The sequence below is a fragment of the Clytia hemisphaerica genome, unplaced genomic scaffold, assembly GCF_902728285.1.
Source record: "Clytia hemisphaerica strain Z4C2 unplaced genomic scaffold, Clytia hemisphaerica genome assembly, whole genome shotgun sequence".
Lineage (NCBI taxonomy): Eukaryota > Metazoa > Cnidaria > Hydrozoa > Leptothecata > Clytiidae > Clytia > Clytia hemisphaerica.
Genome location: NW_027103255.1, coordinates 247,625 through 262,201, shown reverse-complemented (window position 1 = coordinate 262,201; position 14,577 = coordinate 247,625). Strand labels below are relative to the sequence as shown.

The 14,577-nt window shown below is 36.1% G+C and overlaps 1 protein-coding gene across 1 annotated transcript; it reads left to right on the top strand.

The window, feature by feature from the left end:
- The first annotated feature begins 6,229 nt into the window (after positions 1–6,229).
- LOC136798629 (uncharacterized) lies at positions 6,230–7,302 on the top strand. Its single transcript, XM_067055270.1, has one exon. The coding sequence runs from the start codon at positions 6,280–6,282 to the stop codon at positions 7,300–7,302; it is 1,023 nt and encodes a 340-aa protein (XP_066911371.1). The 5' UTR covers positions 6,230–6,279.
- The last annotated feature ends 7,275 nt before the right edge of the window (positions 7,303–14,577 follow it).

The following is a 14,577-nucleotide window of genomic DNA, read 5'->3' as shown; positions in this document are numbered from 1 at the left end:
TGAGGGGATTCATTTCAATCTCATGATTTGTGTTTGCCAACTTGAAGGTGTTTAGTACTTACTTACTACTTACTGCACGTAGTTTATTGTCCGATGTTCTCAGCAGCTGGGGTTGGACGCCTTCCTCTCTTGATGGCCATATGCCAAGCAATGTGGTATGTCATTTTATATATAAAATGTTTAGGTTCCATGATTTGTTTCCATGATTGGTCCGATTCTGTTGTCCGGTGTCAAAAAGTATTATCAAAATGTCGGTGTAAGGGCCCAAAATTAACAAAGAGACAAAATAATCTAACGGGGATCACCCAAAAAAGTGCCAGAACATCTTTGGGCCATACCGTGAAGTCGGTTAACTTGCATCAGTGGAGGCTAACATGAATTCCTCAAATGACTGACCAACCAAAGCAGCAAAATGTCAAAACAAATTAACTACGCAGCTGCACTCGCAGCTCTACTCTACCATTTTTGCTTTTTTAACTTTGTATTTTAAGGACCAGACAGGTCATTCATTTGAGGGCTATATGCATGTTAACCTCGACACTGATGCAATTTGTACCCAACTTCACGGTGTATACTGTGGCCTGTGAATTTCAAGATAGTTTTCACAATTTAACAATACTGTCGAACGTGCTAACCGCACTGGCTCAACTTCAGTATCTTTGAAATCATTAGTAGGCCCAATTGTAAACTTAATGGCTGAAGAAAAATTATAGCATTTTGAGTTTTAGCCTCGTTTAGGCTAAAAACTCGTCCCCAGGCCCCAAAAATGATAATTTTCTAAAAATAAAAAAAAACACCCCCAGGGATTTGCCAAAGGATCAAGTGTGCAAAATTTCAGCCCAATCGGACCATTTTTGAAGTCTCCAGCCTGCCCCAAAGTTTTAGCCTCGTTTTGGCGAAAAACTCGTCCCCAGGCCCCAAAAATCAAAATTTTGAAAAAATCAAAAAAACACCCCCAGGGATTTGCCCAAGGATCAAGTGTGCAAAATTTCAGCCAAATCGGACCATTTTTGAAGTCTCCAGCCTGCCCCAAAGTTTTAGCCTCGCTTTGGCGAAAAACTCGTCCCCAGGCCCCAAAAATTAAAATTTTGAAAAAATGAAAAAAAAAACCCCAGGGCATTGCCCAAGGATCAAGTGTGCAAAATTTCAGCCAAATCGGACCATATTTGAAGTCTCCAGCCTGCCCCAAAGTTTTAGCCTCGTTTTGGCCAAAAATTCGTCCCCAGGCCCCAAAAATTAAAATTTTGAAAAAATGAAAAAAACACCCCCAGGGATTTGCCAAAGGATCAAGTGTGCAAAATTTCAGCCAAATCGGACCATTTTTGAAGTCTCCAGCCTGCCCCAAAGTTTTAGCCTCGATTTGGCGAAAAACTCGTACCCAGGCCCCAAAAATTAAAATTTTGAAAAAATGAAAAAAACACCCCCAGGGATTTGCCCAAGGATCAAGTGTGCAAAATTTCAGCCAAATCGAACCATTTTTGAAGTCTCCAGCCTGCCCCAAAGTTTTGGTGACAGACACACACACACACACACAGACACACAGACATTCTCAGATTCTAGCTCAACTGAAGTTGAGAATAATTCTTTAAAATTACAAACAATTACATCATGCTTTTTAAAAATTCATTTATGATTCTCTCATATCTCTAAGTTCAACAAGTAAGTCATGGGGGCCCTGGCGAGACATTTTGAGTGAGGGGCCATTATTTTGGAAAAAAATATCACCCAACTGTTGACGGGGCCCATGCAAGTATATACCCAACTTCTATAGCTAAATGTATGAACAAATTCATCAACCTGCCTACCTACCCTACACTGTCCTGCCTACCTGACTGACTGGCTGGACCACCCTGCCGATGTACCAGACAGTCCGGTGCCGTTGTCTGGTGTGTCGAAAAGTATCCTTTGATTGCACTGGTCATTTTTGTAGGACGCTGCTGACGCACCGGACTGTCCGGTGTATTTGTCCAGTGGCAAAAAGTATCCTTTCGCTACAACGGACGCAATAAGTCCGGTGTCAGTCCGGTGTTACATACAGGGAATTTTGGACGCCTGACATTTACGAAACAAAAAATTAAGAAACACCGGACATCCGACTTCCTTAAGTCTGGTGTAGAGATTGTCCGGTGGTAAAAAAAATTCTCATTTTACACCGGACTTTCGCGTGTCCGGTGTTCTTTAAGTCCGGTGCGTCGGCAGGGTCCTATTTTTGTCTGGTGTATGTCAGGTGTGAGATATACGGCCAATTAAACACTGGACATTTTGCCTGTCCGGTGCATCGGCAGGGTCGTCTGGCTGGCTGACTAGCTGGCTGGGCTGGGCTGCTGGGCTGGCCACAAAAGCACAACACCTTCCCTTTTATCTTTGTTGCTTCAAACTTTTGAAAATACTTCTACCCTATGTTACCCTACCTCAATGCAACTCTCCATGTTCCATCCATAGCATACAGATCAGGATCTAGTCTAGAAAGACAGACTGAGTCAGACTGACTGCCTGGCTGGGACTGCATGGACCTGTGGCCTAAAAAACAACAAAGCCAAGGCTATTGCGGGCTGATGGGGATAATATAAAAATATTATAACTGTGATATCAAATAATATTACAACATTCGATCTATACCAGGGAGTCAATCATCCAATTAATCATCTGTTTAACTAGCTAAAATTTAAATAAAAACATTTTCTTGTAGACCTGTATCGCATATTGTATCCGGGTCCCTTGTATCCGCAGCTCGTAGCTACCATTATGGTCCTATCACCACTGTGAGCGCCGCGAGCGCAAGAAGGAAAAAAGTGACGGCAAATTTTGCCTTGGGCTGTGTGGTTGAACTGTTTTAAAATCCGAAGCAAAAAATAGCTCGCTTCTGTAAATACATTTTGTAGATGATGGATTGCAAATGGCAGCTGAAACTAAAGCCTCACTATTGGGAAATGGGCTGGGCTTGTTGTTTTTTCTGAAGAGAAGATTAATACACTGGCGCAAATAGTCCATATTGGTATGATAAGTGCAGCAGCACTGAAGTCGCTGAGCGTATCGACGGAGTCTTATGTATTTGGGCCCCATTGACTCAAAGCTGCGCTTACAAATTTTGGAGCTAGGATTTTTTGACTTAAACAGCTTATAAGCTTTGTCAAGGGTTACCTCCATTACCCGAACAGGTACCCGAATAATGTTTCCATTGGCATCTTTTATTTTACGCGTTTGATTTTTATACGGAAGTTGTCTCGAAATATTGTCTTGGTTAAAAAATTCAACAACAAGCTTGTGTTTTTTGGAGTCTTTTTTGTAAACTTTTTTTGTTTTGTAATGTTTTGTGATGTCATTAATGTCCATTGAGGATGCACTTTTGAGTGATCTCCAACTCAATCTACGATTTGACTTTTTCGCTGATCTTACTGAGCCAGATTTTTGTACAATATCACTCATTAACATTCGTCGAGCTGCGTTGGAAACATGGTCACGGTTTTTTGAAAGGGAATTAAAAAGAGTTTTTTCAGTGTCCACTTGATTGGCAACTGCCATCTTTGAGCCTGGAGTTAGTGTATTTGAGCAATCGACTATTGCACTAACTTTACTTTGAGGAGAGAGAGTAGATAACGAACTCATTATTGACCTTTTAGCCTTCACAATTCTGTTCTTTCCGAAGTTCATTTTCACTTTCAGAGCTCTATGCTCTCTGACACGCTCTGTCGAAGTTTCAATGCTGGCTCCTTCTTTGCTGTTTGCTTTTCTATGCCTGTCTTTAACCTTCAGCCCATATTTCTTCTGTCTAGAAATATCTAGTCTCCATTTAGCTTTCCGTACTCTATCTTGTTCCCTTTTCCTTATCCGTTCTTCATCACTTCTCTTTCCTGCAATTGCCTTTCTTGCCTCGCGCTGTTTCAAATTTTCTGCTTCCCGATTACCTTCAAAATTAGAGAAAATTAGGAAATCAGTTATTATTATTATTATTATTACAACGAATACAAAGTTCAGGCACGCCGTGGGCCTCTAGAACTGGTCTTTGTTTATATTTATATTTATATTTAATCTAATATAAAAAAAAGAGTTTTCTAAATAGAAATGTGTTTAGACTTTCAAAAATTGTTAACTGAATAAAATGGAAATTTGCTTAAAGAGTTGAAACTATTGCAGGCCAGTTAGTCAATTTTTCTATTATTACAAAAATTCCTTTCATATTACCTTCTTTTGATCTCCACTTTCTTATTCTTTCTGCATTACTTGTTGGGTTCTCTTTCTTTGGCCTTTCCATAGTATTTTACTTTTACAATGCTATATCTTATTCTGTTTTGCTAATTTTTTCTTAGAGTCTAAACGAGAACAAACATCAATATATTTAATATCAATAATGACGAAAACGTCAAAACGTTTCACCCGACAAACTTTTGCCTTATAGTGAGATGTGGGAGAGACTTCAGAAACTGAGATAGGCATTGAAAAGTCATAAACAGCATGCTTCAGTTTAGATCAAGATTATAAAACATCCCAAGAGTGAGAAAAAGGTCTAAAGTCTCAAAATTTTACTATCTGGGTTAAAAAATAGTTTTCGTTACGGCGTGACGGAAAATATGAGCAACCTGAAAGACTGACGTATTGGATGAAATCCATTATGAAACTAACAAACTCGTGATAATTTCTACCCTACAAGCATCCCTCTTCCCTCTGAAGCAAATTTGAAGCCTTTTTAAACTCTTATTCTCACAATATAAGGATTGAAAAATGAAAAAAAATTTTTATTCACTTTTTTTGTTTTGGTAAGCTATTGTGGGACTATTCCATCATTTTCAAGTTAATCTGGAAAAGAAAAAAACATTAAATGTTGTTTTATACCTTACATAACCATAATGTGTATTTCATAAATCTTGCGTCTACCCTTGTGTATGCCGCGCAACATTAAAAAAAAATTGAAAATAGATTAAGCTCTGATTTTTTTTGCCCTTTGTCCATGAGTGATATACCTATCCATAAAAATAGGTTATCAAAAGATTTGAGGACCTTCAATTTTTCCCAATTTTCAAAAATTCTGGTACGAGCTTTTTGCTTATAGCTAATTATATTGCTTTTTTGAAGCAAATTTAAAGGAATGTGAATAACTGTATATCCAATGTTTTATATCATTTTTTGACATCAGCGAGTGGATTCGTGTTAGAAGGATTCTTATCCTCTTTTACAAGCTACTTTCAACTTTTTCTTACTTCTATCTACTTAATGTGATGAATAGCCAATAACATGACTCTCACTTGACTTTATATAGAACCTCCTAATAAAAAGAAAAAAGACGACGTTAACCCTGAAACATCTAAGCCAGCAGCGTAAAAAGTAAAATTACGAACAAAATGACGGACGTATCTTAGTGAATTTTTTATGATTATTTGTCTTGGTTTGGAAAAAGTCAATGGAATATCACCAGAAGAGTGAATACAACCAAAAGATTTATCAACTTCTAGACACAAGAGAGGTATCTGTTACAATTAGCTCTTTTTGGCAAGGGAGAGGTAGGAGAAATTGGGCCTTGAACAAACCAAAAAAACACGAGCTCTTTGTATACAATCAGAAAACACAAGAATCGAGAAACCATGAGTCAAAATGTAAGTGGATACAAATTTTCTTGTAAGGACTGCAACAAAAAATACAAGATTGAGCGATACTATTTAGAACACCTTCCAAAGTGCAAAAAAAGAATACCACAATCACAAAATGAGGTTTCTCGTAGTGTTCAGAGTCAAGCTCAGGAAAACATTATGCCAGCATCTAGCCTTCCAGCAGAAGATATTGTCACACCACAAGGGCAAACAGATAATACTTCAAATGGCATAATCTCATCAAAATATACATGGGGAAACCATGAGTCTGATACTTTTGAAAAAAACTTGAACAAAGCATATGAAAAAATTGTGCATTGGAAAAAAAATATTTTTCTGCTTCCCTCCGGAAAGGCAGGAAAAGAATTTATAGATGAGATGACAAGGCTTGTGGGGGAATGGAACAACGTTCTCCCCTAAAGTTGATCTCACTCAAAGCTCTTATGGTCATGCCATGCTTACTCCTTCAAAAGCCATCTAAAACCTCTAAAGCTAAAGACCATCTATTGGCCTTAGAGCGGCGCTTATTGCTATGGAAAAATGGCAACATTGAGGAGCTTGTACATGAAGGTGAAACTATTCAAAGTCAACTTAAATTTCTTGGGGGCAAAAAACCATTGCTGAGCTTTCCAAATCATTTCGTAATTTGATCAAAAAAGGTGAGATCAACTCAGCTCTGAAATTACTTTCGGACAACATGCAAAATGGCATACTTCCGCTTGACTCGAAAACCCTAAATCTTCTGAGAGAAAAACATCCACCACCCAAAGACCCTGACCCTAACTTATTATTTGCAGACCAACTTACTAAAGTACATCATGTAAGGTTTGAGTCCATAAATGCAGCTTCAATAAGAACAGCTGCAGCCAAGACAAAGGGAGGGTCAGGGCCATCCGGTCTAGATGCATTTGGGTGGCGAAGGATACTCACTTCGAAAAGTTTTGGTAAGAGTAGTGATGATCTCTGTACAGCACTTGCTGACATGTGTAAAAAGCTATGCATTACTGATCATGACCCAAACAGCTTGGAGGCCTTTTTAGCATGCCGACTGATTCCCCTCGACAAAAATCCAGGACTGCGTCCCATTGGAATAGGAGAGGTACTTCGCAGAATTATTGGGAAAACAATTACAGCTACAACTAAAGATGAAATTATGTCTTCAGTAGGTTCTCTTCAAGTCTGTGCGGGTCACGAAGCAGGTTGTGAAGCACTAGTCCATGCTATGAAACAGATTTTTGACCATGAAGAATCTACAGAGGCAGTGCTGCTAGTAGATGCTACTAACGCCTTTAACTCGGTCAACCGAAAACTCTTCCTCCACAACATAAAGATTATTTGTCCGGTGATAGCAACGTTTGTGAACAACTGCTATTCAACTGACTCTCGTTTATTCATCGCCGGTGGAGGAGAATTAAAATCTAGGGAAGGCACAACCCAAGGTGACCCAGTAGCCATGGCAACCTATGCAATAGCCACCATACCACTACTTCTTACACTCGTTGAGTTCTCTAACCAAGAAAATCTCACAACCAAGAGTGCTGCCTATGCTGATGACATAACAGCAGCAGGCACACTCAGAGGTCTCCGTCGCTGGTGGGACAAACTTTGCCAGCTGGGACCTAGCTATGGCTATTTTCCAAATGCTGGAAAAACGTGGATTGTTGTGAAGGAAACTTTCCTTGCGGAAAAAGGGGGGATTTGTGTCATTACGACACAATGAACTTCGAAACACCATTGCATTGATGCTTAAAACCATCTGTAAAGATGTAGTAATCGAACCCGCCCTCCATCCCCTGACTGGTGAAGATCTACATGAAGTCAGTGCAATCACTGGGGACGAAGCACGCTTGGACATCCACGCCAGAGGTTTCTGGCAGACAGGTCAGTCTGCATTCTTCGACATAAAGGTTTTTAACCCACTTGCAAAACGACATGTCTCCCAGGACCTCAAGAAGTGTTTTGATTCAAACGAACGGGAAAAGAAGAGAGCATACAACCAACGTGTGTTAGAGATTGAACATGGATCGTTCACACCTTTGGTCTTCTCTGCGACTGGCGGCATGGGACGTGAATGTACAAAATTTATCTCGCGTTTGGCCGAAATGATGGCAAGCAAACAGGACAAGCCATACAGTGAAGTAATCACCTGGATGAGGCAAAAGCTATCCATTGGGCTTTGCAAAGCTGTAGGTATCTGTCTACGTGGTAGCAGATCAGTCTTCTGTAAGAAAGACCTGAACATTAACGAGGATATATCAACAAGCCTCTTAACAACAAATATCAAAATCTAAATATATTTTTATTTTCATTTACTTCCCTATTTTTGGCGCTTAGGAAATATCCTTAGTATGTATACTATATTTTTATTCTAGTTTTTTTTAACTGTAAATATTTGACCCAAACATTTTTAACTCTGTAAATTTGTATTATATAGTTAGCCTTATTACACCAGTTTAAAACGATGTACTGGTAAATATATTCTTGTTTCTTGTAAAAAACATCTAAGCCAAAAGAAGATTACTCAAAGGGTTAGATTTTACTTATTGAACAAGTTTTTATTTAGCTTTATTTATATGTTATTTCTGGTCACTTACAAGAAATCGTTATTTTTACTAGTTAGTTAAGCTATCCAATTTTACAGGTCTTTCTAGCGGTTTGAGAAATATTAAAAATATCCATTTTATTTAAGAAATGAAGAGAAAAATTGAATCCAAAACAATCGAAAGAGGGGCAAAAGCAATCGATCGCCTGGCCATGAAGCTTTTGAAATTGAAGGTAAATTTTCTAACTGATTTTTTTGCTCATTAATTGCCGTCGATTTCAAACTTATATATGTAGTATTTTATTTATTCATCAGAATTTGTTATAAACTTCAACCAGGTAAAATGTATTTTCCACTGTGTAATTCAGCTTATTTATCCCATTATTGTTTGCATAATACTTTTGTAAACAGTCTGAACCAAAGGAAATAGCGACATAAACAGGTCTCAACCCGGAAACTACTGTTTTGTAAAGTGTGATATATTTTTTAATTGAATTTACTTTCAGAACGACAACAAGGAAGAACAGGTTCTTGTATTTGAAGACTTTGAAATGTTAAAGATGGATTTCAGGATGTTTAAATAATCAAAACATGTTAAAACATTACCTATTCACCTTAAAAAGGTATTCTTAAGACCCAATGTCATATCTGGATATTTCACATTTTACTATGCAAGCAAAATCCGTTCAACTTTCTAGGAAACATTGTTTTGATCTAATTTTCAAAAATATTATTAACACTGATCTTATTAATGTCTGTTGGAAATCTTTATCTATCAAAAGTAAACCTTTCTCTATTATAGATCAGTAGAACACACAATTCATAAAGATGTGCGCTATATGGCAACGAAATTGCGTGAGCGCTTACAGGCTTTCCTTCAAACAAGAAGACATGGTATCTATTTTTCTCTTTAAAACGATTAGAAAAAGGTATCATTGAAAAAAAAATTACCTTTTAAGAGATTTCAAAATAGACTCCTAACCTTCATGTTTTACAGACGAGTACTGACACTGTGGCTCAACTTCATTCTGCTTTGTCATTTTTTTGACACTCCAGGGACTAACTGCCATTCCGTTCATGGCCTCTAGTGTGGTGTATTAAGTGTTGTGATTAATTTCTTCCACCAGATGCAGAAAGAGGAAATCTTGAAAAGTTTCAAACGAACAGTTTTCGTACTGAAGAGGAATCATATTCTGAAGATGAACCAGAAGACACCGATGAGTTATTTATAGGTAAGAAAAGGCTAGAGTTACTTAGTCAAAATTTATAAACTATCGGTTGCCTTACTGATTGAATCCCGCTATACATCCTACAGCTAGACAAATTTATTGGTTTAAAATTTTTTGTATGTAAGAGTAAAGCAAATTTTGTTCATGTCTTAGCATTCTCTCACAAAACTTTCTTATTTTCATCTAGATAAATCTTCCAGTAAACGAAAATCTCGTGAACCAAAAACTAAAGAAGGTAATTGGTAATTTGGAAAATTTCATTGCTCAAAATGTCCCCTAAATTTTCCCACTAAAACGCACAGTCGTTAATATGAATAAAAATTTATTGTCGTTCTTCATTCGTTTGAGTGAAAATCTGCACAGCTTGAAAACAGTCATGCATTGAAAATTGAGTTGTAACATTTAGAATTCGTATCATATCAAAATTCAGCAAGTTCTCTATTTGATTCTTTAGATAAGCTGGTGGAATATTTTCACGTGAAGGATGCCGTGGTCTCCATTCGTAAGTGCTAACATCTATTTCTATCTAAATTCGAAAATATTAATATTGTCTTATGATTTTTAAAATATCCAACTCGACAAATCTAGATATTCAGTCAGTCTTTTTTAATGAAATGCATCTTAGTGTATTTAAGCGTAGTATCATTAAGAAAATTCGATTTATTTTGCTAACAACTTTTATTTACCTGTTAACAGCTAATAACAAGTGGCAATACAAATGCCCTTACCAAGACTGTAAATCGATTGTCGGTGACTTACGTACTCATTTAGCCACTGTAAAACACTGTGATTTCGCGTTGTGGAGTAAGAAGGAGGCTTCCCGGGAAGAATCCACAAGGACAGTCATGTTCAAGTATGTTTTTGATACAGAATCAATTAAGTTATCTTTTTTTAATGGTAGGTGTAATATTATTATTTTAACTCATCGTCAGTGTCAGAAAATAGAGATAACCCTAAAATATCACATTAATGACCACTGAGGAAACGAAACCTAGTAGTGGGAATTATTAGGGTGTCTCTGAATTATACCTACTTTAGCTTTATAGAAATAACCCTAAAATATCACGTTAATGACCACTGTGTAAACGAAACCTACAGTAGGTGGACTATTTTAACAAGGTGTCCTCAAAACTATTTTCTAGTATTTAAATATTTCCTTTGAGAAGGAAATATTTGTTAAAACGGTAATCTTTCTCCTTCTCCTTCTTCTCCTTCAAGTCTAACGCCGGTTTTGGTCAATTTCGTGAGTTTGTACATGAGTCTCTATTTAAATCAAGCTCCGTCGGTAAAAACAGTAGGATGTTCTTTTTTTCGAGGCGAAAGACGTCATTTCTTCGAGAAACGTCTGTGGTAAATATCCGTTCAGCGCTCTATTCTCCTTGTCGATCGGGCAACGTCGGCCGTTTCAGAAGCGTATTGTTGATCGGACCATACTGCTTTTTGTTTCTAACTGTCAAAACAAAGATGACAGAAAATAGACAACAACTTTTGCTCTTTCGCTACTTTTCTTTGCTTTGGTTTATATGCTTTTTGATGAGTTGAATTGGATTATGATTTTTGTACGATTGTCACAAGGAATGGTCGATAGTGAACTTTTCTTAAAGGGGAACTCAACAAATTTTTCATTTTTATTTTTTTCCTGATTTTTGGTAATATTAAGTATAAAAATGAGAAAGAAAGTATATAAGTTCGATCTCTCAAATAAAAATCATGAAAAATCTCTCTTAACTTCAGTTAAAAATATGTTCAAAAAATCACCCCCTTTCTTTTTAAAAAAGATCGACTTCTCTTTTGATTATGACGTCAAAGTATTCAGAAAACAGAACAAATTCAGTTATGACTACAGTATGTTTTCAGAGTTCTGTTTTAAATAAGAAATAAATACATAGAAAAGTATTCCTGGTAAATTGTGGGTGATTTAGCTGAATAACAATAAAAAATTCAACATGAAACACAAAAATTTAGTCACAAACCCTCTACTGAAGGGCCTGTCTTCACTGATTTTTAGCCTGAGAAGATAAGCATCTTCCTCTTTCTGAATGCAGCTACGTCATAAAACAGCTGAAAGTGCGTCTTTTTTATTTGATAAACAATTTCATTTTAGTAGAGGGGAGCCTCTTTTTAAAAGCTCATTAAACAAATTTTTAGAGTGAAAGGAGAGTTGCAACCTTGAAATTTTGAAATTTATTGTTGAAACAAACCATTTCAGGATAGAAACAAAAAAATCCAAAATTTGTTGAGTTCCCCTTTAATATTACTTTCTGGATTTGATGTTTCGTTTACATTCTGTTGGTTTGAAATGAGCTGGAATGAGAGATGATAATACAATCTCTTGGTCTTGGAAAAACAGGACATTTTATCAACTTTCACAACAAACTAACTTCAATTTTGTTTGTATATTTACATAAATCGAAGGCAAGTGACTGTGAATAAATCTGATCATGTTATACCTGAAAAATTACATACTTGCAATATGAAAAAAGTTTGCACCCAACGAATGCAAGCCGACAATGCAACAATGTGAATGGTTGATGAACTGATTTTAGCTAAAAATTTAAACGTGGAGCAAAATTGACTGGTTAATGATTAAATTTCCCTTGGTTTTTTTATCTACAACAATGAATTAACTGCTGGGGTTAGTGACAGTTAGTGAAAACACGTTGCGGTTATAAATTTCAAATTTTAAAGCTGATAACCGGATTCGGAACACCATGGCCCCAATATGAAGAATGTTATGTTATACTTCTTAAAAGGTTTATTGCATTGAATATGGATGTAATTAATTTGAAATCAAATCACTTGTACAATTAAAATTTTTCTTGAACTTGGAGATTTTCTTCCCCGCGTGCATTTTAAAACGTGGAAAACTTTAGTTGTGAATTTAGACATCTTTTGCAACGTGTGTTTTAAACGTGGAAACTTTTGTCGTGAATTTGGAGATTTTCTTACCGTCGACTGCTCCGACTTGGGACTATCTGACAAAACATGGGACGGCAATTTGGCCACCATTTCACCGAACCTCCAAAGTCATTTGATTTGAGTTAATGAACGGCGTATTAAAAAAATGGCAAAAGGATGGAGCGTTTGACGTCACTCGGGCAGCAAGTTACACACGCGTTATTTGTTAATCCCATCGGGCGATAGGAGGTTAGGCAGCAGGTGTTCTCTAATTCTCCAATTGTCGCTATCAGTGAAAGTTATCACGTGACATGTTATGAAAGGAAGTATGATTGATAAACTTGGTGGGGAGTTATCAAAACATATTTGTTGTCAAAGAGATTTAACAAGTTAGTGAAAATACAGACCAGATATCAAACAGTCCCATGTTTCGACCAATCGTCCCAAGTTAAAGCAGTTGTATGTACATTTAAAACGTGGAAACTTTTGTGATAAATTTGGAGATTCTCTTACACGTGCATTCAAAACGTGGAAAACTTTTGTCGTGAACTTGACATTTTCTTCCACATGCATTTAAAAAATGAAGAAACTCAAGTGATTTCCTGGCATGACAATTAAAAATTATTTTCTGACATTTTTTTGAAAATTTTGATTGTTTCCAAGTATGTGACATTTTTTCCTCTTGCAGCATGCTTTTTGAAATCATAAAATGGCTTCTGTTAGGGGAGTTTTTTCCTATAGACATTCTTTCAGATTATGAAATGTTTCCCAGTATATAAAAATGAGATTTTTTTTTCCATTCTGTCGGAAAATATGAAATTGTGTCCCTGTTTTGAAAGATTTTTACTTTTTAGCATGTATATACATATTTCAAAAAACTCAAAAAGTTACTTTAAATTTTTACATTTTTTACAATATTTTATATATGAAAGTATAATGCAAAATATTTCATCTCATTTTGAAAATATATAAAATTTTCTTTGGTTTTCTTTTTACTGTGAAATATTCTCCTTTTTGTCATTCTTTCATTTTAAATATTTGCCCTTTTTGGCTTTATAATATTTCTGGAAATCAGCGCATAAAATAATAATTATATAATCAAGTCTTTTGATGTGTTCAACAACACTCTACTTGGCGGTGGGACGCCGGGTGACCGCTAGTATAATACTAAAATCCATTTAAAGTCCACCTAACGAAAATTAAAGTTCTAGCCAATTTGATTACTGCATTGTTGTTCTCAGTCGGGTTCAGCTTGGATATATTCCGTGATCCGTAGTTTTGAACCTACAGTCATCTTATGAATAATCCTGTAAATACTGGCAATAACATAAATGGAATTTTGAAATTCTTAGGGACTTGTTGCTTGATGTTGTCTGAGATTTAAACACTTTGAAATCTTTTAAGGACATCAATTATTATTGATGTAAATTATTATCTATTGTATAAATAGATCTTTCACCAAATAAAGAATCTGAGTTTGTAGGAAATGATTCAGCATTCGAGGGTATACCTTAAGTGGATAAATTTTAGCGGGGATTAAATTTTGCCAAAATTCGCCAAATTAAATCCTCGTCAAAATTTCCAAACTCGGCAATTCGCCAAATTTGACGAAATTGATCTATCGCCAAATTAAATCCCCGCCAATAATCGTATTTAGGCCAATCGCGAAATTAAATCCACGCAAAAATTTATCCACTTAAGGTTAAGGTATTCCACTTTTTGCTACAGAAAATCGGTTAGTTAGCCGATGGAAAAACATCTTTTCATATTTCTGTTTTCAAAGTTCAATGCTATACCAGATTAGAATTCTTTGGCTTTAGGCAATGAAACAAAAAGTAAAAATAGACGCGACTTTTGATATCCCGTCAGCAATCAGCAGTTTTGTTGATTTTCGGCTGAAAAGAGTCATAGGGTGAAAATTCTTGAAAGTCCCCGAGCAATTAAAAGTCTTCGTGTGATCTTACGGGAGCTTATCGCATTATAGAATGTCGATTATTAGAGCAACGTTTATGAGTTTCTTAAGGAAATTTAACGGGGATTGAAATTTGATCAAAACGAGAGCCAATCGAATAATGGAATGTCGAATTAGAGAGCGTCAGCTGTATTTTTAGAAGATGCGACTATTGATATTTCGTAAGAAATCGACATTTTCTGGTAAAAATTTTGATGTCATGAATATCTCAAAATTCGTTTTCGATTAAGTTTACCTAAGCCTAGACCTATATATGTTCAAATTTTAAACCAATCTCGATAAATTAATTTTATTACTTATCATTGATGGCTTAAATATGCAATTTCAGAGAAACAAAAAATTTAATCAAAAATA